This window comes from Lactuca saligna, chromosome 5 (genome assembly GCF_052625555.1).
Source record: "Lactuca saligna cultivar CGN05327 chromosome 5, ASM5262555v1, whole genome shotgun sequence".
In the NCBI taxonomy this organism is placed as follows: domain Eukaryota; kingdom Viridiplantae; phylum Streptophyta; class Magnoliopsida; order Asterales; family Asteraceae; genus Lactuca; species Lactuca saligna.
In genome coordinates, this window is record NC_136421.1 from 144,460,188 (window position 1) to 144,486,882 (window position 26,695).

Here is a 26,695-nt window from a genome sequence, read left to right on the forward strand (position 1 = left end):
CGTCGATCCCTCGCCTGATCCCTTGCCTGAGACTCAGCCTCCTCCCTAGCCCGGGTCTCCAGCTCTATCACCCTCTTCCGGTCATTTTCCTGAAGCTCAGTAGACGAATAATGTGCCGTCACAAACTTCCACCAATCCTTCGCTCCTAAGCGAAGCTGGTTCATCGTGAACCGAACCCTCAAATGATCAGGAGATGAGCAAGTAAAGAAACATCCCTCTATGTCTGATATCCACCTCATCGCTGCAATCGGGTCCTGGGTCCCATCAAACTCCGGTGGTTTTGTGTTGTTGAACTCCCGGAACAGCAACGCATCACCACCCTGCAGTCTAGCTGCAGCTACAGCTGCAGTGGCCGCAACAACAGCAGCCTTAGAAAGAGCAGCATATCTCTCATCAAATGTCTCTATCAGGATGGTCTTAATAGACCCGAACATCTCTGGAATATCATCACGGATGGCAGCAGCCACCTCATCATGAATCATCTGGCGGAGCTCCTCGTCGCTCACACCCCCTCCACTGGTCCCTGGTCTGTGACGTGTCCCTACCATGATGCCTCTCTAAAATACAACATAATATATCAGTAATTTGCTCGGATGTACACACACTCGATATCCCAACCCTACTTGATCTCTGGTGTCGTAAGGATTCTTACTTGGGTTGCGCACTGACCCGGTGCCTTCGATAGTACGGGCCTAGCATTACCGACCACACCGACTCAACATTCACACCAAGTCCTCCTCCTAGAGCCACAAATCCCAAGTACGCTATTCTCTCTGATCATGTGCTACTCGCTAGCAAATATCTCATAAACTACTTGCTGCTATCTCAACACTCTCAAGCATTCCTAATAGCAAAATCCCTAGACTAAGGTATCATATATCAGGCCACTCTACTCCTAATAAGAATACCTAGTCTTACTCTAGCATGCATAATATAATTCATATAGCATAGCATAACATTTCTTTTACAACTTATTGTAAGGGTATTTTGGGAAATCACCGTTTAGGCGTTGGCTGGTCGTACACACGACTATGCTCTGTCTGTTTCAAAACTCTTTTTACACTTTTTTTTTTTTAAAAATTACTTTATTATCAAATTTTTCCTCAAATCCTCAGTTTGAGTTCAGATACGCCCGAAGATGCATCTGAATCCCTCAAACCAAGGCTCTGATACCAATTTGTAACGTCGTAAAATTTAAAACAAATTTTCACATTTTTAAACACATTTTTCCAAAACACATTTATCAACAAAATCCCATTGTATCATAACTTTGTTTCACAAAATATTTCCCAAGATCAAAATACATAAAAATCCATGCGTGTGTACGAATCATGCGGGTGCCTTCCCGCGATCATCACTGGTACCTGAAACACATAACACATAACACTATAAGTATAAAGCTTAGTTAGTTCCCCAAAATACCATACATAACACATACTAGCCACTCGAGGCTATAACTCTGTGGGCCCGTGGGCCCTAACTCTGTGGACCCTCTGGTCCTAACTCTGTAAACCTTTCGGTTCTAACTCTGATATACACATGATATAACCACATAGAAATAATACAGTACAATACATCACATAATAGCATACGATAACTCTGTCACATAACTCTAATTACCACTCAAGGTAAAGTATAGTGAGAAGACTCACCTCAGATGTCCCGGTAAATCACTAACTCGGTAGAAATACGATCTAGCCTCCGCCTAAACACATAAAGTGATACTCTCATAAATATAACTCTCAGAACTAGACTCAACCCTCTCTAGGTACCCTCAAAAGGGTAAAAGACCATTTTACCCCTCCTTTGGCTCAAAGGTCCTCATTGTTGACCAAACCCTAAAAGTCAACAAAAGTCAACGGTCAAACTTTGACCCGACTCGTCGAGTCCAATTGGGCTACTCGGCGAGTCTACATGTGTCCACTAACTGTTTAGTCCCGTTTAACATGTTGATTCCCTCCCTTTACTCGACGAGTCACCAAGAAAGAATCATGGGGCCACCCCGACTCAACTCGCCGAGTCTCAAGAACAACTCGGCGAGTACATGCCATGCATAAACTCCATTGACCTCCTGAGGTCAGATATGTTCCTCTAATCTATAGATCTGGCCTTCCCAATCATAATAATCATGTAAAGTCCAGACCTTGACACTCATATATCATCTAGATGGTTTCATTTTGTGATTTAGCCCCAAAAATGACATTCTAAGCTCATGACTCCCAAGATAATTCATAAAGCTCCAAGGGTTAAGGTCTATGAACATCTTTGAGTCCAGCTCTAAAGCATAAACTCGAGAAGGGACCAATTTCTCCACATAACCATCCTCAAAAGAGGTTAGAAAACCCTAAGTCTAAGAATCAATACCAAAACTGAAGAAGGTCCGAATAAATACCTCATGTTGAAGTCTTTGGACTCTGAAACCACTAGAATCACACCTCCTTCAGTCTCCTCTTGCTCTTGATCACCTTCTTCTTGCTAAACCAAATATAGAAAGATCAAATATGGCTTCTCCTTCCTCCCAAACGATTTAGCTCACTTAAGGTTCTCTCAAGGGACTGGTAGCCGCAATGGGAGGGTATGAGTGCCCTTAAATAGGCTCTAACCTCGGGGGATTAGGGTTTCATTAAACAGCGTGGACTCGCCGAGTCTAGACACAAACCCGGATGATAATCCGCGACCCTACTCGGTGAGTCTAAGCATCAACTCACCAAGTTCCCTCACAAATTCCAAAAATAAAATATTAGAATAATATACCTGGGAATCCGGATGTTACACTTCGGAGGACCAAGGAATGGTCTCTAGTCCTCAGTAGGAGTGATGACTTAAGGGTGCAAGGGTATAGTGACACCAGTTTTCAAACCAACCAAGACAAGTATTGTTCTCAATCGGGCTGGGTCTTTACCTTGAATGGATGAGTAATGAGTTGGAAAAGTTCCAAGGAGGACACCATAGCTGATTCAACGTGAGAATCAGAGTACATAGCAGCGATCGAAGTGTCAAATGAGGCAATATGGTTGAAGAACTTCATCAGAGACCTTGGAGTTGTGCCAGCCATAAAAAAGCCCATGGAGATTTTCTACGATAATGAAGGAGAAGTTTCCTTGAGCAAGGAACCGAGGGATCATGGTACATCTCAACATATCGACAAGAAATATCATTTTATTCGACATTAGGTAGAAGAGGGACTCCTCATAATGAAGAGGGTATCGTCCGAGGAAAATCCAGCAGATCCCCTTACGAAGGGATTGAGTAGGGTTAAGCATTTGTAGCACGCTAAGAGCATTAGGCTGAAGGATGATACTAGTTTAGATTAGATAGCTTCGAAACGTGTATAGATAAATGTAATTGACATTTGATGATTAAATAAAGGAGTATTATTTGTAAGTAAAGTTACTATCTTATGTTGATTATTTACTATTGTCTCACTTTGCATGTTTTGACTTCCTGAATAATAAGATTATTCGAATGTTCCACAGTCGCTCATACTTTGGGAGTAAGTATGAAAGAAGATTGTCATGAATTGGTTTCTAGATTATCTAAAGTGTATTAGGCATAGCAAAAGTTTGTTGTAACGTTCGTGAGTGCTTATGATAAGATTTGAGCATTGGATTAGACCCGCGCTTGCTGGCATCACTTCATGGAATTTATCTCGAGTGATCGCAAGACGATAATATCATATGGTCTTAAAACCTAGATATATGATTTATTATTTGCAAGTCAGTTGTGCATTGATAATGCATAAACGCATCAGTAACTTGATGTTATAAAATGCATTGTTGTGTATGATTTGATGAGTGAATGATAAATGCATATAAATCGAAGTTTATCTATTCCTTTTATCCTAAGAGGGTAAAAGCGATATCTGGGCCCCTTGATGATTTGGTTTGACTTATGTGCCAGGCCCGGTTAGGATTGAGTTGATGTGTTCAATAAAGTTCTATGTCAGACATATCAGAGATCGAGAAACAAACTGTTGGACTATTAGTATGACTATGTTCCATGTAATTGTCCACATGATATCTAGAACGGAGGACTATACGATCCCTTATCTAAAGGATAGGTTACTGATAAGATTAGAGTTCGACATCGTCTTTGAGAGCTATGATTGCTAATCGGATTGTACTTGCACTGTAGTTACTAGACTTATCCAAGTGGGAGATTGTTGGATTAGTGTCTAAGCCTGTAAATATATTTGGAATGTACTTGACTCGGCTGTGCATGGTCCTTTTGTATTACCTTTACCAAAGCAACTTGATAGGATGATTTATGAAGAGAGAGGTTATTATGGTTTATTAATATATTATATGAATAATATATTAAAGGAGAAATCATATAGTTTAATTAATATTGGACAAAAATTAATTAAGAATTAGTTTTGTAGCTAAAAGACATTAATTAAATAAAGGGGCTGGAACTGTCAACTGTGTGATAGTTGAATATTGGGCTGAGAATCCTTATGGATTAGGGTGTGGACGAAATTAAGAGGAGTCCATCTTAATTTCGGCTATAGAGGTCTTATTCTAGAAGGTTCTCAAATTACTTAGGGCCTAATTCATCCAATTAGGGTTTTGACTGAAACCCTAGAAGCTCAAGTATATAAAGACCCTTAGGGCTAAGAAAATTGGCCACTTGATCCCTTGGAAACCTTTGAGCTGATTTTTGCCTCTCATACTCTTTGCTCTACATCATTCTCTTGCTTATGGTGTTTGTGAGCCATTAGAGGTGTTACACTTGTGACACTAAGCTTCTTGAAAATCCAAGGATTCTTGCAAACATTGAAAGGTATCATCTAAACTAGTTTATTATAGATTTTGATTTCTATGTATGCTATATTAGGGTTTCAAGTCTTGGATGAATTGCATGTACAATGGAGAAGCCTAGATCCAAGCTTTAGGGTTTTGTATGAGCACATAGGAATGTTCTTTTGTATAAAACCTATCAATTACTTCTATCCGAGTTCGTGTAGTATAGGAAGTAATTCCTAATATCAAATAGTCGCCTCGTGTCCAGGATTAGATAGTCATCCAAATAATTAATTCTACCCTAAGCCACAACTAAAAAAGGAATAGGAAGTAAGGTTGAACTAAGCATTCTTAGATTATATAATCCTAACTAGGCACAACTCTAAAGCATACAATTAGTAGCTATAGGATATCAATATGGGCTTCAAGTAGCACATACAAGCGATTCCAAAGGCTACAAGTCATTTTAAATATCTTGAAATTCTAATTAATAATTCCTGAAAAGATCCTTAGCGTTATTCTAGCATGGGTTTCTAACAGGTCATATATCAACAAATATAACGGTATGAGTATTTTGGGAATTACTTTCCTTTCTGAGCTCTGCTTGATAAAAATATTAGTTAAGATATTTAGATCCCTAGTTTGAGTAAGAAATCACACGAGTGTTCATCCAATTCTTTCAAACCATGGCTCTGATACCAACTTATAACATCCCGATTTTCATAGGCAAATTTTTCATTTTTATTTATCTAATTTATAAGTCTTACACACATTATATTACATATTTAATTATAAAAGGGAGTCTTAGCGGAAGTCTTAAATATTATTTATTTCCTTTGATGCTAGTATAATCATGTAAGTGCCTTTCTTTGATCCGAAGAATAATCAATAAAGTAGTCATTCAACTAATCTAAGTCGAGGCTTAGTAAATTCCCTTAAAGTACCACATACCACAGCATATATACAATACATACATGTATTATCCTTCAGCTTGTAGTTGGTCTGTGCCTTGGCCTTCAGCATATAGCTGGTCCGCCCTATATAGTCGGTCTGCCCTATATATCCTTCAGCACAGGTTTGTCTGCTTTCCCTTGGCTTTTAACATAAAGCTAGTCTGCCCGAGTCTATTAGCCTTTTAGCACAAGGCTGGTCTGCCCTCAACTCTATATATACATATCAATAGCAACAATCTGCATAACAGGCAACTACCTATCCTAGTATAATTTCCTAAGTGCATACTACATGGTAATTATATCCTAACATATATAGGATACATACTAGAATATAAAATACAGTGAGAAGAACTCACTTGTACTAAGTAGGCGACTCGAACTTAGGGCAGTGCTTCGCCTTCACACTTCACAAAGACCTAAATGAATAACACTAAGTCTTAGCCTATATTCACAATCTTGGTGAATATAATTTATAGTCTAGTTTGCTTACTAATTCCAATGTCTACATTAAGATCTATCAAGTAACGACCAATAAGGCAAGATCATATATGAGGTAGGGTCCGTTTGGTATACAGAGTATATTGTTTGGAAATCTCACTTTAAACACTACACTAAATCCAGCATAGACATCATCCCTATATGTGGATCAATCACTATAATGACCTGGAATCATAGATAAATCTTAATTAGAGGTTCATAACAACGACTATGAATATAATTAAAAGTTACCCTTAAAGCATAGTAAGTGTAGCCTAACCTATAGAGAATTTCTAGCAAAACTGGATAATTACTCGGATAGAACTTTGAATCAAGAGCTTTTACTCGCCTTTTCTTTGATGTTGTAACACCTCCTTATGGTGGCCGAGAACTCAGGAGTAAAGGGCTGAAAGCTAGGAGAGAATTACATAGAGTTTTGGAGAAAGGTGTGGAAGAACGAGCAACGAAATCGAAGTATTTATAGGCTGTGAAGGGGGCGCGTTGTGCCCTCTGTCTGTAGTGATAACATGGCAGACGATGTGTGGTGACACGTGGCAAGATCTTATGGGAGGTTAGAGGCGCGTCGTGCCCTCTGTCTGGGCGCGTGGCTGCGTGTTAGAAATTCTGTTTTCCTAGAAAATATGTATCTTCTTCATATGAGCTCCGTTTTTTACGGGTTTTATATCCGCATGTAGCTATCAATGAGATCTACAACTTTCATTTAGACTCCCGTTGGCTAATTTTGACTTTATTTTTAAAGTTATATTTTTAATAAACTTAGTTATTAGAGTCCATTAAAAATTCATAACTCTCTCGTCCGATGTCCATTCTTGACTGACTTTATATCGATGGACTCCTATTAATGAGATCTTGAACTCTTGTCAAGATTGTATTTCCTAACAATCGAATGATCTCAAATTCGGTTTCCGTGTTGCACTCTGCTATGCTAAAACTGCTGAAAATCTTAACTTCCTCAATTGAAGTTGGATTTGGACATTCTATGTATGTACGCTCTCGGTTTTACGACTACTATGACTTTTGTTTAGATCACCAAGACTAGTAAGTAATATATTTTCGGTTTGTATTTTACGACGTGCATAGCCGTGTCAAATAAATCGCGAAATTTCGAAGAAGCATAACTTCTTCATACAAAGTCGGATTTACGCACTCTATACATATACATAAATTGTATTGATGTTTTCTACATAACGATGAGGATTATTTGAGCCAAAAAGTAATGTATTTGTACTTGTATTTCATAATAGCTGCTTATTATTACAATCTACGAGAGTAGTAAAAATAGGGTGTTACTGAGGACATGTATTGTACTATTGTACTATTAGGACTAGTCATTCATGGGAGTATTGATGACAACCACTAAATATTCTAGACAGTCTGGTAGAACACTAGTAGCATCGTCGCCTAGAGGTGTTAACGAACATGCTTTTCAGGGAAAAGGAAAGGGTGTTAATACATGTACTCCATCCTCATTGACATAGATTCCTACGGAATCCCCGAAGCATTATTGTCTACTCATTAGCTATTGCTTATGGTAGATCCCTCGAGGTCATCATTTTAGGATCAGAGATTAAGAACAACGGGAGTGAGTATTTAGGTTATTTGTTGGGTGCGAAATATATATTTAAAAGATTATAATTATATTATTATGGGTTGAAAAATATATGTGCTCACCAGACTCCCAAGCCTGACCGACTTAGGCTTTTTTGTATCACATGTAACGATACAAAGGTTCAGATATTGATGTTTGAATCTGCTGAGAGCTTTAAGGAGTTTTAGGTCATTAAATAAATTAATGTAATACCTATAAAGACTAGCTTATGCTTATATTTTTGTATCAATTATGACATCCCAAAACTTTTAAATATTAATGAAAAATCTTTCTTCGAAAATGTTTTGATATTGTTATCATTTTACAATAATAACGTTTTGGGACAGATTTCACACTAATAAAAGAATACTCCTTTTTAAATAATCATAAAGAAAAAAAAATTAATTGGCCGTAAAATATAGGATGTCACACCGAATCCATTTTAAAGTCTACCATATGAGTGGAAACTTACCGATTTCTATATAGTTTAAATGAGACATTTTTTTTGTACCATATTCTTTTGAAACCTCCAAACTTTTAAAGTTCACATAATATATCTAATTTATTAAACGTGAAATATGTTATTAAACGTGAAATGTGATCGTATTAATGTTAGATTTTTTGAATTATCGATATAATATTCTTAAAATATGATTTTTCATATCATGTTAAATCCAAAATATATACCAAAATATCATTTCAAAATCATGTTAAACTAAAAATATCAAATAAACTTTTAAAAGAATATTCAAAGACTATTTTTTTAAATAGTTTAAATATTTAAATGTTTTAAATTAATAAAAAAAAATAAAAAAAAAATAAAAAAAAAAAAGGAAAACCCTTGATCGACATGTTAAATTAATTAAAAAAATATTCAAACTATTTTTGATAATATTTGAAAACCTTTCTAAGTGGTTTGTAAATTAATTAACAATAATATGAGTTAAACCTAACATAAATTTATAAATTGCATTACCTTACAAAAAAATCAAAAAAGTAAATTCTAAATTAATTAATTATAAAGTTTAAAATAATTTTATCTTTCTAAAAGAAATAATAAAGTTAATGAAGAATTGTATTTAGTTTTTTTTTCACACGTTGGACACAAGTATTAATCATTAAATGATAGGATTTTAGCAGATATTATACTATAATTCAAAATACTTATGATTTTATATCATCGTATAAACAATTATTATTTTATAACTAATTTTAATAACATAAATAGTTTCAACAATACGTTTTGTCAATATTTAACTATATAATTTTATTGTCAACCTATGAATTTTGTTCTTTATATAGTTAAGTACCTTAACCACTAGATTTTAATGACAAAACTTTTACACTAGTAATGTTTCTTTAAAATCAATCTTGTTATTGAAACATAAAATGTATGGATTTATATATATAAGTGTTTATAATGAGCAGTATTTTAGTAAAATGTGTATAAGAAATTATGTTTATTGATATCAAAATAATTAATGAAGATATTCTCTTTTCGTATAAATTAAAATCGTTTGAGACTTTAAATAATCATAAATTTAATATAACACCTGTTTCAATAAATGAGAGTTTCATGTATATTGAAATTATAAAAAGGTTTTAACAGAATATCCATTAATTTAATGTTTTTCTATGTTTATATAATATTTATTGGTTATTTATTTATAACAAATTAATTGTAAAACTCATATATCCATTTATTATTATTATTATATTTATTGTAATTATTACATTAAAATATTATATAAAATTTAATAAAATAGAAAAACTCATAAAATGACATGTGAAAAAAAAAATTGAAAATAACCACAAAATAACATTTGACAAATTGAATAAAAGTGTGACAAGTGAAAAAAAAATCGTCATTTATTAGAGAGTATTAAAATATTATATGAAATTTATTAAAATAAAAAAAAACTCATAAAAATGACACAGAAAACAAATTAATTCAAAACAACTATAAAATAACATTTGACAGTTTAAATGAGAGTGTGATATTTGACAAAAAAAAATCTTTATTTATTAGTGTAGATTTTATTTTTTAATATTTATATTGAGAAATTCATATATATCTTCGATAAACAATTAAATATTATATTTTTTCTGTCTAAGTTATATATACCGCATATAAGCTTTTAAAATATTGTAACTCATTTGTTAAACATTTTTTTTTATAATTATTATTTATTATTAAAAATGATTTTAGTGATAAAAATAAATCGATCATAATGCCCTTCCTTCAAACATATTACCAAGGTCTAGAAACACATTAGTGAGGCTTGGAAACCCAATCGGCACACATGTGAAAGGCGACTCCGTCATTGTGTTTATCTTTTTTTTTGTAAACGGCAAATTTTTATTAAGAAAAAGAAGGAACCCCCTACTAGCAAGGAACTAGAAGAGGGACCATAACAAGAAAGACATACAAGTGCGTGCAAAATTACAAACCATAAAATGGAGAGGCCAACCATTCCTCCCAACTACATATATCATTTTTATCCCTATGCTTTAACCAATAGAAGGTCATAGCCTTAACGCATTCCGAACCATTATGGACTGAAATACCCTCCATATGAAATAATCTTTTGTTCCTGAAGCGCCATAAGTTCCAGAGCATGCCGTAACAAATCACAACAAACCGTTTCCGTTTCGTTTTATTACATCCCCAGTTGCTAGCAAAATGTATCAGGTCACTAATGTTTTTCAGTGACTCATGCTCACTTGTAATACCACACCAATTCCAAATGCAACTCCTAATCCTGGTAGCAAACGGACATTAATCAGCACGTGATTTGCGCATTCAGAACTTCCGATGCTTGAACTGCATAATGTTGAGTTGACCATAATACCCCTCCGCTACAAGGCAGTAGCTGTTGGGATTCGATGTTGTGCTGCTCTCCATACAAGACATAACACCTTAATTGGTACAACTTTACTTCAGACAATCACAGGAGCAACTGGGGTACTAACTTTCAGCTTGTCAACAAGCTGCCTAATAGAAGCAACAGAGAACCTACCACACGGCGAGAGTTTACATCTCCAATGGTCCCTTCCCGAGTTTAATTGAATGTTAGAAACTTCGTTAATTAGGTCATTTACTTCAAATTCAAGCCCTCGAGCAGCAGGCCTAGCTTTCCACATCCAGTTTTGATTCAAGCTGCCAACTCTATCCATGACCGTGCACCTTTTCGTTGTTTCCAATTCGAATAAGTTGGGGTATTTTTCCTTTAGACTGTCTGAGCCTAGCCAATGATCATACCAAAACATGGTATTGTTCCCTAACATAATTTTAATATTAAAAAGATCATGGATCCCCATTCCAAAGTCACACATAATCTTTTTGGTGCTGGCAATATTATTCCAGACACCACTGTACCTTTGACTGGATAAATGATGAATCGGTTTATTCGCAAAATTATGTATACCATATATTACTTTAGCCCACAAAGAATGAGTATCATTATTCAGCCTCCACCACCATTTCACGAGCAGACCAATGTTTAAAGCTTGTATGGATCCAAGTCCTAGCCCCCATCTTCTTTGGCTGCAAGGACTTTGTCCCAGGAAACCCAATGAATTTTCTTTCTATCTTCACAACCTCCCCACAGGAAGGTACCTCTTATCTTTTCCAATTCTTCTATTACACCCACTGGAGCACAGAATAAGGATAGATAGTAGGTAGGCAGATTACCAAGAACCGATTTGATTAAGGTGAGCCTACCACCAAACAATAACGATTTAGCCTTCCATAAGGAGAGCTTAGAATGAAATTTCTTAATTATAGGCTTCCAATATTTTATTAAATTCATATTGGCACCAACCGGAACTCCGAGATAGTCGAATGGAAGCTCCCCTGGAACACACCCGAGAAGATTAGCCCAGTTCGATGTTTTAGTTGGGTCTACGCCAATTCCGAATACCTTCGATTTATAAAAATTAACTTTGATCCCCGAAGAGATGTGAAAACACCTAAGAATGCATGCCAGATTCTTTAGGTTTGATCTTGACCACTCCCCAATAAACAGAGTGTCATCAGCATAGAAAAGGTGAGACACGATAGGACCATTACCCGGGATTTGAACACCATTGAAGATCCCCTTGTCGCAAGCTAATTTGAGAGCCACACTCAATCCTTCCATAGCGATAATGAACAGCTAAGGGGAGAGAGGATCACCTTGACGAACACCCCTAGAAATAGGGAATTCTTTTGTTGGCGATCCGTTAATGATTATCGACGCCCAGGATGAATTCAGGCATCCCCGAATCCACATCCTCCATTTGTTTCCAAAACCCATTTGTTCCATTATTGAGTCAAGGTATTGCTAGTTCACCGAATCAAACGCCTTATCGAAATCCACTTTAAAAAGACGGATCTTTTTATGTGCTCGCTTAGCCCATGAACACACCTCGTTAACCATGAGAGGACCATCAAGTATGCATCTGCCATCTACGTAAGCAGATTGCACATCGCCTATCAGGTCACCAATAACCGACTACATCCCATTGGAGAGTAACTTGCTTATTATCTTGCTCAAACAGCCAATTAGACTAATAGGGCGGTAGTCATTTAGAGAAAGAGGGTCCTTGATTTTAGGCGCAAGAGTGATGAATGAAGAATTGCATCCCCGAGCAAGCGAGCCAAACTCTTCAAAATGCATTACAAACTTCATCACATCATTTTTAATCGTGTCCCAGAACTTTTTCATGAACTTGAAGGTGAAGCCATCAGGTCTCGGGGCTTTTTCACATCCACAATCCCAAATCGCAACCTTGACTTCTTCCAGGGTAAAAGAGAACTCAATTCTTATGGCATTCATCATAGAAATTGTTCTAAAGTTTGGGTTGATAAACTTGGGTCTAAGCATATGGACATCCGAGAATTTGTCATGAAAAAACTTGTATACTTCATCCTTGATCTCATTAACCCCCGTCATCCAACGCCCATTATGTAACATCCCGAGTCCAGGAGTGCAAGTTCAGGGTTCAAAGTGTAAATATGAAAGGGCAACTCGGCGAGTCCATGGGTGGACTCGGCGAGTAGGGTCGCGACTCAGGTCGCGTGTTAAGTGGCCAACTCGGCGAGTCCAAGGCTGGACTCGGCAAGTAGGCGCTGAGTGAAGAAAACCCTAATTTCGGGGGATGAGCTCTATATAAACGACATTATACCCTCTACCCAACCTCTTTACCCTCTCTTGAAGTCCAAAAAACCCTAAGGTGTGTTTGTGAGTGATTTGAGGGCATTGGAACCTTAGAGAAGAGATTTTGTAGGAGATCTTGGAGAGATAGGAGGCTTGGAGCAAGGGGCTTTGCTAAGAATCGGATTTCTCTTCTGTTTGGGCTTCCTTTTGAGGTATTACTTCGTTTCTTGGGCTGTTATTCATCTAGATTCATCATTTTGGAATGTGTGAAAAGTTTAGCTTGTGGTATTTCGAGTTTGAAGGTTAGATATGAGGTTGCTACCTCAGATATGGAATGGAGAAGGTCTAGAGTGCATTAAAGTCCCTGTTCTTGAGTGTTTGGTGAAGTCATCTTGTCCCAAACCCTAGCCCTAGAGTGTAAAATGCCTAGATCTCTTTGATTCACGTAAAGTTTGCCACTTTACGTGATGGAAGGGTTGTAGAAGGGTAGATCTACATCTTGGATCTATTGCATGGCCTGGAAGGCTTTTATATGGGTTAAGAGCTAGTGGTACTCGGCGAGTCACAAGGGTGTACTCGGCGAGTTGCTTGAAGGTGGGCAGGAACTCGACGAGTTGGAAGAACAACTCGGCGAGTTGGTTGAAGATAGCCTTGGACTCGGCGAGTCTAGTCTTGAGGTCTTAGCCTTTCCTGGATAAGCTAAGAATCAGTGAGTCAAGGGATGACTCAGTGAGTGGAGATGGGTCTTTTCAGTATTGGCGGACTCGGCGAGTCAGCGGGCTAACTCGGCGAGTAGAGTCAGCCAGAAGGTTGAATTTGACTTTGACTTTGACCAAGAGTTGACCAGTTGACTTCTAAGGGCATTTTGGTATTTTGTGGTATTTATGGGGTTTAGTCTTTCGGCCTTATCAGGGGTGGAGTTCGTGTTGGAGGTTGGAGCAGCGTGATCTTATATTTTCAGTCAGCAGTTGCAAGGTGAGTTATCTTCACTATACTAAGGGGTCTAAGGCACCAAGGCCGACCCATTGGATATGATATCCTAGTAGTTGTATTATGTTGAGTCACAGTTAGTTGTGCATGCTAGTTTGATACGCTTGAGGGTAGGACTGTAGGACTACCTGTGATACTAATTGATTTCCTGTATGTGCATTATCTGTTACATGTGATATGTTATGTGGGATGGGTTAAGGTTGTACTGCTCTGTGCGGTAGCCAACAAACCCTAGAGTATTCCAGGTATGAGCTGAGGGCCCGATAGGCATTCCAGACTCATACTGAGGACTTGGGGGCATTCCAGATACGAGCTGAGGGCGCGGTAGGCATTCCATACTCGTACTGAGGGCTCGGTGGCAATCCAGATGTGAGCTGAGGGCCCGATAGGCATTCCAGACTCACACTGTGGGCCCAGGGGTATTCCAGTCTGTAAAGATGTGGACCCGTTATGTGTTGTTCTGCTCAGTTGTTATGATATGTCAAGGTGTGACAGGGCTATGTGGACTGTATGTGTATCGGTATTTTGGGGGTAACTCACTAAGCTCTCGGGCTTACAGTTTCAGTTTATTGTTTCAGGTACCTCAGGGGATCGCGGCAAGGCGAAGGCATGATCGTACAGCTCCTCCTATTGTATTATGTTTCTGGGAAAACTCTGATATAAATGTATTTTGAAAACAAAGTTGTAATGTTTTGATGAATTCGACGTGTTTTAGAAAATTTAAATTTGGCTTAAATTTGGAGTGTTACACATTAATCATGAGACCATGAATAAAACTCCTTCTATTCTTACTGTTGATATGCCCTTGAAAGAACTTACTGTTCTCATCTCCATCTATGGTCCATTTGATGCGCGCTTTCTGTTTGAGGTCGAGTGCCTTAAAACGTTCCCACTCCGTTATCTTTTTGATCCCATCAGTCCAAATTCTCTGTTCCTCTGAAGAGAGTGGTCTAGATTCTGCAAGTTTTTCAAGATCTTTAACCACATCCAAAGTAATGCTTATTTCCTGCCTTTCTTTTTGATTCACATCTTTCCTCCACTTCTTAATTTTATCTTTCAAGAATCTGAATTTGGCGGCCAAGTATGCATCAGGGGTCCCATACCCTCTAAAACAATTCCAAGCGTCAATTACAACTTGATCAAAGCCCTCTTTAAGGATCCACGAGTTAAAGAACTTGAAAGGGATTGGCCCAAAATCAGACACACTAGATGAGAGGGTAATAGGACTGCGATCTGAAAGCTTACGAGGATGAGCAGTGACATAGCTAAGAGGAAACAGTGACAAATAGTTTGGGCAAGTCAAGAATCTGTCAAGTTTGCTTAATTTGGCATCGACCCTACTCATATATGTGAATCTTTCCCCTCCCATGTTAAAATCTTTTAGATTAGCTTCTTGGATAAATCTGTTGAAATCAGAAGCGCTATGGGGACAGAATTGAGAGTTACATCTTTCACCCAGATCTCTTACCGCATTAAAGTCTCCAAACACAACCCACGTTCCAAGTCTCCCATTTATTATGTTAAGAAGTTCACGCCAAACCTTCCTTTTCTCAAATATCGACTAAGGGCCATACACATTAACAATATTCAAAATGACACTCTCAGGAGAGTTCTTGAATTTACCGCTAACAACTAAGTAATGGCGGTTCTTGATAATGTCTGATTTTTCAAAAAACAGAAGTATCCTAAATCGAGATAAGCCCACCAGAACGTCCGCTTGAATCCACACTAACAAAGTCAAATTCATTTGAATCCCAGCACCCGTTAACATCTATACTTGAGGAGGTCGATAGTTGAGTCTCCTGTAACCCGACAAAAGTTGCCTTGTGTTTTGATTTCAGCCTTCTTACCCAGCTAGTTTTCGCCACCTCCCCCACAACTCTCACATTAAGCAATAGGAAATTCATTGGTTAGGAATATTAACTCCCGACCCACCTACAACTTCAGCTAGGATGGGTTTGTCGACCCCCATTTGAAAGCCAATTTCAGATCCAATCACCACTGTTTGGAGAATTTCGTTGGATGCGGTCTCACGGGGCCCCTCAGACAGACCTGATACCATTGGTTCTTTGTTGAGGTTCAGCAATTCATCACCTTTAGGAGAACTGGAATCTTGTGATTTCTGGATTGGGTAATTAGATCTCGATGAAGCATCGCCATTTATAGGGGAACGACAGCCTCTACTTCTTTTTCTTCTTTTAATTTTAGGTTTGTTGCTACAATGCTCAGAATGGGAAGGCGGGTTAGATATGGAGGCTTTGGAAACATTCTGGGCTAATGAAGGACTCATAGATGGGTTGGAATTGTTATTAAGCCCATTAACTTTTGGGGTCGAGTCCAAACCCACATCACCTGGGTCCAACCTTACTCTGCATGCATTCACCTCAGAAGACAAAACCTCCTCCATCACGTGGGGAATCTCAACCGACCTCCTAATAATCCCCTCGTTGACTTCTTCCTGGGGGATTACACCAGTAAACTCAACCGGTGCATCGTTTGTGTTCCCAACATTCACCGGGGAATTTCCAGACTCTACATGCCTGTTCGTCTTCTTCAATTGAGTTCCTGGTGCCCCTTTGAAACGGAATTCACCTTCCTCTAGATCGTTATCCTCCTTCGGGATCCATGTTTCAGAGATCCCATCGTCCTCAGTATCGTTTTTGCTACCTTCCGAGTTTGACCCATCTACTACTTTATCGAATTGACAAGGCTTGAAAGGAGACCAGTCATCAGTATACTCAACGACCCCAACAAAATATACCACACCATCAACACGGATTTGAACTTCTTCATTGATCTATTTCGTCCTTGATGTGATTATACCCACCTTTCCCATGGATAGATCTCGTCTGTCAAAGATGTTCTCAAATGGAATAATAACCTTCCCAAATCTACTAGTAACTGTGGAAAAGTTGTCCATATCCCAATATCTAAGAGGAACGCCGATTATCTTTAACCAGGCCAGTCTTTCATACTGTATCTCATTGTTCTTGTCCATTATCAACCACTTGAACCATTCATGCCACCTTGATACATCTTCTAAGAATTCACTAGCCTCCTTAGACGAACCAAATTTAATGGCTATCCTAAGACCCCCAAAATACTTTGTAATATCATGCGTGAATGTGTGGGCTGGCAAGTTAGCTATGTGATCAAGACTGTGGGCTTCTCCTATCAGTAGGGTCTTCTTTGTCCATTCACTCATGGCAGTTTTAGCGTTAAGAAAGATAGGAGGGGTATTACCGTGTCGGACTTCGTTGATTCCTGCAGCCACCTTGTAACAACGCAAATTTAAAACAAAATTTTCATTTTTGTAAGCATAAAAAACCATCGATTAATGTTCCAAATTCAAACGTGAACAATGTTATCATAATATAATACATCCCAATGATCATAAAATAGTTTTTCTCCGACAATGTGTACGATCACGCCGGCGCCTTCTCACGGTCCTCGCTAGTACCTGAAACACATAACACAACAACTGTAAGCATAAATGCTTAGTGAGTTCCCCAAAATACAACTTACGCACATACGCCTTTCCAGGCCCTGACCTTCCGGTCCATGTGTCTCAGGGGACTTCCGTCCCGACTAGGTAGACCTTCCGGTCCTACCCACGTCAACCTTACGGTCCACATCACAACGCCTTCCGACCCATAACATATTCGCCTTCCGGCCCATAACATAATGCCTTCCGGCCCATATCAAGCATATCATACATGGCACATATAAACGATTAACTTATCACACACAATACATATATCTCATAACATATCTGACCTTCCGGTCACACAGTCAAACCCTTCCGGGTACAGTATAGTGAGAAAACTCACCTCGTGGAAAGTCTAAGATCTTGCGTCCTCGCTATCTCCAAATCCCAACGACGACTCTACCTCGCCTAAACATAAAAATATCATTTAATACTCAAAGACTTCCACCACTAAAACTTTACCACTTATTATCATTCCTCAGAGGGTATAAGACCATTTTACCCTTCCTTGACCTAAAGTCCTCATGTTGACCAAAACCCTCAAAGTGAACAAAAGTCAACCCTGAGAGTACGCGGGGCGTACATCGCCAACCCAAGGATTGGGGTCTCCACCCAGTACGCTGCGCGTACTGGAAGTTACGCCCAGCGTAACCATCCGATTCTAACACTATTCATTCTGGTCTTAATCGGTTAAGCCATTACTCCAACTTCTAGATCCGACTATGTTAATGTGTCTAAACCCATAAAGTCGAGACCTTTAAGCCTTGGCATGGCTGTAAAGGCTCCAACACCTCTTAACAACATTCTATTCCAACTCAAGGACCTAGATCTCATGCATGGAGCAATATTCACGTCCAAGATGTCATTTTTATGAGTCTACAACTCCAATAGACTAGAAATATAAAAGATCTAAGCTTATGGAGGCTATTTGCACAAAAAGTCTCCACCTTTGGGACTAAAACCCTAGGAAATGGTACTTGAAGCATATATCATGAACCAAATGACAAGATCCGAACTTTTTACCTGATAATGAAGGTTTAACCCTTGCAAAGCTCAGATCTACACTTGAACACCACTTCTAGCCTTTCCAATGAGCTCTTCTTCTCCTTTGCAACCTTGGAATGGCACCACCAAGCTTAGAATATACACCAAATGGCTTAAGAACGAAGGCACACTCTATTTAGGGTTTCACTCTGAGGGATGGTGGCTGAGAAGTCCAACCACACATTCCTTTTTATAGCCCTCCAAGGAATTAGGGTTTTTAGATCTGGGCAAGTTACGCCATGCGTAACCTTGGGTACGCCCAGCGTACCTAAGGGTGAACGCGTCCAAATGAGGCGCGCGAGTACGCGCAGCGTACACCTTGTACGCCCAGCGTACTCGCTTATCATGAAAACCCTAAAATGACAACATAACCAAAATAGAAGAATACCTGGATTTCGGGCTGTTACACACCTGCACAAAGGTTCTTGAATCCCTGCTTCCAATTTTAATCCCCAGGGTAGCTGTAGGTTCCTTTGGTTTTTCTCTGAAGGTCCGTCTAATATTGGATCTTTCCTTTTGGTATTTGGCGAGGTTGGTGAGTAGAGTTACTCCACGAAGGCTGACACCTTTCATTTTCGCTTCCAAACTGCACGTGTCATACACTCCAACATACCGTATAAAAGCGAAGTTCTGATTACGTCAATTCTTCTTCCCTCCAATGTAGATGTCCGATAATTGTCCAAATCTGTCAAAGACTCTTTGCAAATCCATTTTACAGGTACCGTCTGGAAACCCCGCAACGTAGAACGTGGAAGTATCGTTCGTATGTCTCTGTTTTCTCTGCCTGCAAATCTTTGACCACCCATCTCCGGTTGTCTCTACAAATCGCTGACCGCCCATTCCTTGATGATCACAAAAAATTCTATTTCATCAAGTGGTGGAAAGTTGATTCGAACACTGCCACTATAATTGATTAAATAGTTGAAATGTATTTATCTGATCCAATATAATTCACAACGATTTCATCACTTGCGACTTTTTTCACCAGGTAATATCCCATTTGATAATCATTAATATCTAGAGCTTCTAGCCTAACCATATCAGGTGGTGCCCCTCTATTTGAGATTGGGGAAGTGATTCGTATACAACAATTTTTTGTCATACATAACAATTTATGCATTATGTAGTTTTACAATACAATTTTAAATCGTTAATTGTTGTGTATGGAAAACAATTGTTGTGTACGAATCAGTTCTCTTGAAAATCTCGTCATGAACATAAGTGGTATTAAGTATTAGATTAAGGACAAAACTACAAAATTGGTCCCCGTGGTATTCAAAAAACTTTGAATAAGGTCTAAAAAGTTTCCAACTTGCATGGATAGTCCAAAATCAAGGTTTTTCTTTGGTTTTGGTCTTGGAAATATTAAAATGTCCATTTTACCCTTATTATTTCTTTTTTCTATTTTTTTATTGAGTTTGGTATTTAAAAAATTATAAAAAAATAAAAAATAAAAAAATAACACCCTACCCCATCGGTACCTTTTCTCTCTCTCTCTCTCTCTCTCTCTCTCTCTCTCGCTAGCTCGCTCTTTTCTTCTTCTTCTTATTCTTCACATGCAAATTAAAAAAAAAACAAAAGAGCAACCCATAACCCCATCGTTCTTCCATTTGACTTTCTCTTTGTCCCTCTCTTTCATTCTCTCATACAAAACCTGCAGCTCAAGAAAAAATTCTGAACAAATTTTTTTTATGCGTGTGCGCTTCGTTAGAAACCAAGATCTCCGATGAACACCAAAACTCCGATGAGCACCGAAACTCTAAGATCGCCCCTGCAATCTTCCCCTCTCCCTTTCACATGCAAAATCTTACTTTAACCTGCATCATCTTCCATTTCTCTATCGACGTCTTCCTGATTCAAAACTCTTATACACTAATTAACACACATGCATAGATATATACACACACAAACACTTTACAATCAATTTGCAGGTGTGAATCTTAACTTTACAAGCCCTAGATTTGCAATATCCATGGTAGTCAACCCTAGAATTTACAAGACCCGTGTTGAATCGATTCAAATCGATTCATTTGGTTTAGTTGGACCTTGAACCTGTGATTGAAGGGTAAGACTTCCATGTCTCTCCTATCTTCTTCTTGACCAAGAAACCCATCTGGATGAATCAGGTGAAAAGATTCAGAATCTGGTCCATCCATAATGCATTCATAGATTGAATTGATTTGAACATAAGATGGATAGGTTTATCTGGGTTCAGAATCGCCTCCAGATTCAAATCGGAAAAATGGAATAACGCCAACACCCACAGTCATGGATTAAATCGATTCTGGTGAGTTATGGCATTCAAGGGCTAATCGGGACAAATTGCGAACCAAATAGGGCTGCGATGGTGGCCGAAGATGGTGCCGATGACCACAGGTTTAGAGGATCATGGTGGTGTCATTGGGTTTAGGGAGGAGTATACGAAAGGAGAGGAAGAGTATGAGTCGTGATCTTCTTAGTCATCGAGAGAGAGAGAGAGAGAGAGAGAGAGAGAGAGAGAGAGAGAGAGAGAGAGAGAGAGAGAGAGAGAGAGAGAGTGTGTGTGTGTGTGTGTATGTGTGTGAAATGGGTCAATTCTTTTCTTTTCTATTTTTAATTGATAAAAGATTAAAATAAAAATAAAAAAAATACAAAAAGGAAATTAGAAGGGTAAAATTGTCCTTTCGGGTTTCCCTAGGACCAAAAACACAGAAATTTCTTTATTTTAGGACTAAAACCACAAAAAGTATTCGATTTTGGACATTCCATGCAAGTCGAAAACTTTTTGGATCCTATCCAAAGATTTTTGTAAACCACAAGGACCAATTTTGTAGTTTTGCCTAGATCAAGACCACGTTAAATTTGTTGGTTAAAAAAATGATAATGAATAGTGATTTTTTTTTTTTGAACCGGATCAATAGTGATTTCTATCATGCACATGTTTAGGCAGTGAAATTTTTGGGTTTATAGCAATTGTATTATGCTAATTTTTATAAAAATATTGATTTAAAATGATTATATAAATTTACAAAACATTTAAAAATAAGATTTAAGAAAATATAATATTTTGGAAGTTATTTACACTTGTATATTTTATTTACAAATATCATATTTTATTGTTTATTTATAAGAGAAAGTGACTATAATAACTATTTTTTAAACTTTTTTTTAATCATAAAATAGCCATAAAAATGGAAAATTACCAAATTAGCCATAATTTTACCATACCACCATTTGCAAAAAAATTTGGTTGGTATGTTAAAATGTTATTTTTTAGATTTTCATACGTTAACATCTACGAAAATCTAAGTTGACTATGAAAAATATTTTTTTCCTAGATTATTGTACGTCACTCTTTTAATTCGGATGAGCCAAATAATATGATGATTATAATGAAGTTCGTATGTAAAAATAAAAATGTTTTTTTCTTTTTAAATTATTTTTTAAGACTTTTTTAGGATACCATTGTAATTGGGAGAACAAAATGGTATAACCATTGTTATGAAATTTGTATCCAAAAGCTATGATTTTTTATTTTTTATTTTTAAAATTTTTTTTTTTATAATAATAATTTTCACCGATATCCCATTTTGAAGATAAGAAAAAATATAACTTTTTGACATTTAAATTGAGAGAGTAATATATCAATGAAAGTCATTGTTACAAATAACATAATGAAAAAAAAAAGTTCAAATGAAGTTTGTTTGCAAAATTTATGAATAATAAAAGCTAGATTTTTTTTTTCACCCATTAATAAATTTTGAAGCTAAAAAAACACGACTTCCCTATATTCAATTTTTGAAGTGTAACATGTCTATGAAATCCCTTATTATAAAAAACACCATGAAAAAATTCGGATAAAAAATATAATAAAAATTTTATAAGGTTCAAATTTGTAAAAAAAGTATAGCCATTCGCAAAATTCTATATTTTCGGAAATTGACCACATGCGAAAATTATGGCTATCTTAATATTTTTTTAACTTTTTTTTTTTTTTTTTTTTACTATTTTATGGTAAAATCCGAAAACACATCATTTTTCCGATCTATATTCTCCGAACTTTTTATTCACTTTTTAATAAAAGTAATATATTTAGATTTTTTTTTTTTTAGAAAAATCAAAATTATTACGTCTTACTTTTGATACATAAATTACAATTTATCCGTTTAAATTCGAGTCGGTTTTATAGCTCTATAAGCCGTCCATTTTGCAAGCTTGAATATTACATGTATCAAATCAAATCCTCTGCCCGCCTGCTCTCCGATTAATCGCTGGCGTAATGAATGCGATAGCGGGTAACCATTAAAAGTTCGTTTGGGGGTAGTTGCATCTTCACCCCCTTAAAACCCCCCCTCAATTCATCACTTCTCCTCCAACCCACAGTTTATCCTTTCTGGGTGTTCTTCAATTTCCTCTAATTCATCTGGGTTTTGTTCAATTTCCTGGTCAACAATGGCGGATTCACCTTCGGAGAGAGCATCTCTGCCGAACTTCCTCTTATCTGTGAAACTCAAATACGTGAAATTAGGTTACCATTACCTGATCACACATTTCATGTACCTGTTATTAATCCCAGTCCTTGCAGTCGTCTCTGTTCATCTATCAACACTCACATCACAAGATCTATTCCATCTATGGCAACAACTTCGATTCAATCTACTCTCTGTTATCATATGCTCAACTCTAATCGTCTTCCTAGCGACACTCTACTTCATGAGCCGCCCAAAGAAGGTTTACTTACTCGATTTCGCCTGCTACAAACCCGACGAATCTCACATCGTTTCTCGTGAAACATTCATGAATCATTCAGCTCTCGCCGGGACTTTTAGCGAAGAGAATTTAGCGTTTCAGAAGAAGATTCTCGAACGATCTGGATTAGGTCAGAAGACGTATTTCCCTGAGGCGGTGTTGCAGGTTCCGCCGAATCCGTGTATGTCGGAAGCTCGAAAGGAGGCGGAGATGGTGATGTTCGGCGCCATTGATGAGTTGTTGGCGAAAACTGGTGTGAAGGCGAAGGATATTGGTATACTTATTGTGAATTGTAGCTTGTTTTGTCCAACTCCTTCTCTTAGTTCCATGGTTGTGAATCATTACAAGCTCAGAGGGAATGTTTTGAGCTATAATCTCGGTGGGATGGGTTGTAGTGCTGGATTGATCTCCATTGATCTTGCCAAACAACTTTTACAGGTATTTTCGTTTTCTTTTCTTATTAATTTTATTCTTGTGTGCAACTTTTACAAAGTGATTATACTTTTCTTCTTTATTTTTTGAATCTTCATTATTTTCAAAAAATGAAAACGATGATCGTACTATTTTGTATCTATGCAAGTAGTGCTAACAACGTGAAATATATAAATCTAAAAAGTACACTATGAATTATATTTTATTGGATCTCATAGCTGTAAATCCGGAGATACAAGTTAATTTAAAAGATTTTATGTTTCATGATTTCTTGGAAACTTCATAAATTCCAAACGAATCGATTCTTTCATAGTTACATCGGTTTTATCGAATCCTTCTTTGAAGTTTTTTAAAAGTGATTCGATTTCTATTTTGCTTAACTTTTTCTTGGGTTTAATTTGATAAAATTTTCAAAAAGCAAATGTATTTATGTATGTAAGAATTGCCGAATAATTTACAAGTTGTGGCTTTGAGAGCATCTTCATAGTTTTTTATTATGTAAGGACTTTTTTATTTTTATTGAAAGGACTATTTTATATGAACTTTAATCACACGTTAACTTAGTAAGGCCTATTCAGTAAGAATTTTAATCGTACGATAACTTATTGTGTAATTCTTATCTATTTAGTAAGCACTTTTCATTTCATAGTAAAGGACTATTTAATAGGAATTTTAATCATATGATAACTTATTAACGACTACTTAATAATAATTTTAATAACGACTATTTAATAAGAATTTAATCAAATCGAACAAAAAGAAGACGACTTAAGCAAAGTCAAACCGACCAATCTAAATTACTTGAAGTAGGATACATAGAACAAATCGACTAATCTAAATTACAAAATTATGACCTAAACTTTATTCAATTAAAAGTGTTCACACAATCCGATTTCAAAATAAACCAATCTTTAAATTAGTCCTTTCAATATTTAATATTTAGCAATGACTTTTCATTTTCATAGTACATGACACTAATTTCAAGATGGGTTTATGCGTATGTGTGAGTTTTTATATACATCTGATCAAGGATTATAAAATTAACTTGGATACAAAATTCCATGGTTAGATTGAGTGTTGAAATTGGATAATCTTTATTTATAATTATTTAATTTAAAATTGTTAATATGTGTTTTACTAGGTCGTATAAAAAATAAAACTAACGTAATTACTAGCTTAATAGGTCGTGATACAATCAGAGAATCGTCAAAACAATTTTATACTAAAAAAAACACTTTTTTTTTTTAAATTGCTACGTATATTTTGAAGAAGAAAGCATATTTTCATGGGGTGATGTCATTACTTTTTTTTGTCACATGTGGGGTAGAATTCTGGACTTTTTTTTGCTTTATACTTGCTTATATGGCATGGGGCCCACCATGGGCAATACCTACCATGTGACTAATAGTCCAAATGAGAATTCCCCTTTTTCAGGAAGTATAGATCTAGATCATGGACAAGCTGGCCTTAATATGGCTACTTTTCTCTTCTTTCTTAACTTCCTAAACTAGAATAATCAAGGTATCATCACAATAATTATTCTAAATAATACCAACCCATTTTACACAACACTTTTTTGATCAATTATTTGAAAACGAAATTTAATTTAAAATTAAATTAAATTTAATCTAATCCATTTGTTTTGTTAAAATTAGGTACAACCTAATTCCTATGCTTTGGTGGTTAGTATGGAAAACATAACATTAAATTGGTACTTCGGGAACAATCGGTCTATGCTCGTGTCGAACTGTCTATTCCGAATGGGCGGTGCCGCAATTTTGTTATCTAATCGATCATCTGATCGCCGCCGCTCAAAGTACCAACTAATCCACACTGTCCGGACCCACAAGGGTGCAGACGACAAATGTTATAGTTGTGTTTTCCAAGAAGAAGACAAAGAGAAAAACATAGGTGTTGCTCTTTCAAAAGATCTCATGGCCGTAGCCGGTGAAGCCCTAAAAACCAATATCACCACCCTCGGGCCGCTAGTGCTCCCCATGTCGGAACAACTCTTGTTTTTTGTCACATTGGTTGCAAGAAAAGTGTTTAAATTGAAAATTAAACCGTATATTCCGGATTTCAAGCTTGCGTTTGAGCATTTTTGTATCCACGCGGGAGGAAGAGCAGTGTTGGATGAATTGGAAAAGAATCTTGAATTATCGGATTGGCATATGGAACCTTCTAGAATGACATTGTATAGATTTGGGAATACTTCGAGTAGCTCATTGTGGTATGAATTGGCGTATTCAGAAGCTAAGGGCCGGATCAAGAAGGGAGATAGATCGTGGCAAATTGCTTTTGGTTCGGGTTTTAAGTGTAATAGTGCAGTGTGGAAGGCTTTGAGGTCTATCGATCCGAAAAAGGAGAAAAGTCCATGGATTGATGAGATACATGAGTTCCCGGTTCATGTACCTAGGATTGAAAAGATTGGTTCTTAAGATGTTGTCTTTTTTTTTTTTTTTTTTTTTTTTTTTTTCTTGAGATTGAATAACTTATGGTTTGTATTGATGTTATGTATTATAGAAGTCATTAAAGGGAAAAGTACAATTGGCCTTTGGTCTTTCCTTGTGATGGATCGTGGAATGTGAAAGTGAATATTAACATTTACTATTGTCAGAATTATAGAATATTTTAATTGAAATGGGTTCCTTATGTAAAATTTATACATGTGTTAGAAAATCTCGTAAAAAAATACAAATGTAAAGAGACCTCGCAACTATGATGTTCGTAGGTCAAAGACATACCTCCATTTCAAAGGTATAAATGTATAGTCGGTTGGATAGATTTAAGGTTGCGCACAAAACAAACTCCACAGGATTACTGGAAATACAAATCCGGATTACATTAGTATCAACATTGAAGGATGTTGGGACTCAACTCACCATGATTTTGAAGAGGTAGATTCAAACGGTAGATCGGGTGGATTGATATCAATTTGGGATACATGTTGCTTTTAGAAATTGGAAGTCATCAAATCTCTTTTTTCGAATTGTTATTGGTTATTGGATTGGTGTCATAGGCAATACAATCTTCGCCTACGTCTATGCTCCATAATCACCATCTGGGAAAAAGGTTTTATGCACTGAACTACT

General features: G+C 36.9%; 2 protein-coding genes across 2 annotated transcripts; one reads left to right on the top strand and one right to left on the bottom strand.

Annotated features, from left to right (window-relative positions):
- Window positions 1–11,308: 11,308 nt before the first annotated feature.
- On the bottom strand, window positions 11,309–11,923 carry LOC145045799 (uncharacterized). The gene has a single exon (XM_078994111.1). The coding sequence runs from the start codon at window positions 11,921–11,923 to the stop codon at window positions 11,309–11,311; it is 615 nt and encodes a 204-aa protein (XP_078850237.1).
- Window positions 11,924–22,744: 10,821 nt separating this feature from the next.
- LOC145048936 (3-ketoacyl-CoA synthase 11-like) lies at window positions 22,745–26,244 on the top strand. The gene is made up of 2 exons (XM_078997586.1): window positions 22,745–23,609; window positions 25,259–26,244. The coding sequence occupies exons 1-2, from the start codon at window positions 22,875–22,877 to the stop codon at window positions 26,039–26,041; spliced, it is 1,518 nt and encodes a 505-aa protein (XP_078853712.1). The 5' UTR covers window positions 22,745–22,874; the 3' UTR covers window positions 26,042–26,244.
- Window positions 26,245–26,695: the final 451 nt, after the last annotated feature.

Bases quoted from the DNA above. Each gene is read 5' to 3' on its own strand.
- LOC145045799 (XM_078994111.1), bottom strand. From the start codon at position 11,923: ATGGAAGGATTGAGTGTGGCTCTCAAATTAGCTTGCGACAAGGGGATC.
- LOC145048936 (XM_078997586.1), top strand. From the start codon at position 22,875: ATGGCGGATTCACCTTCGGAGAGAGCATCTCTGCCGAACTTCCTCTTA. The intron at 23,610-25,258 runs GTATTTTCGTTT...TGTTAAAATTAG, and splicing joins TTGCCAAACAACTTTTACAG to GTACAACCTAATTCCTATGC.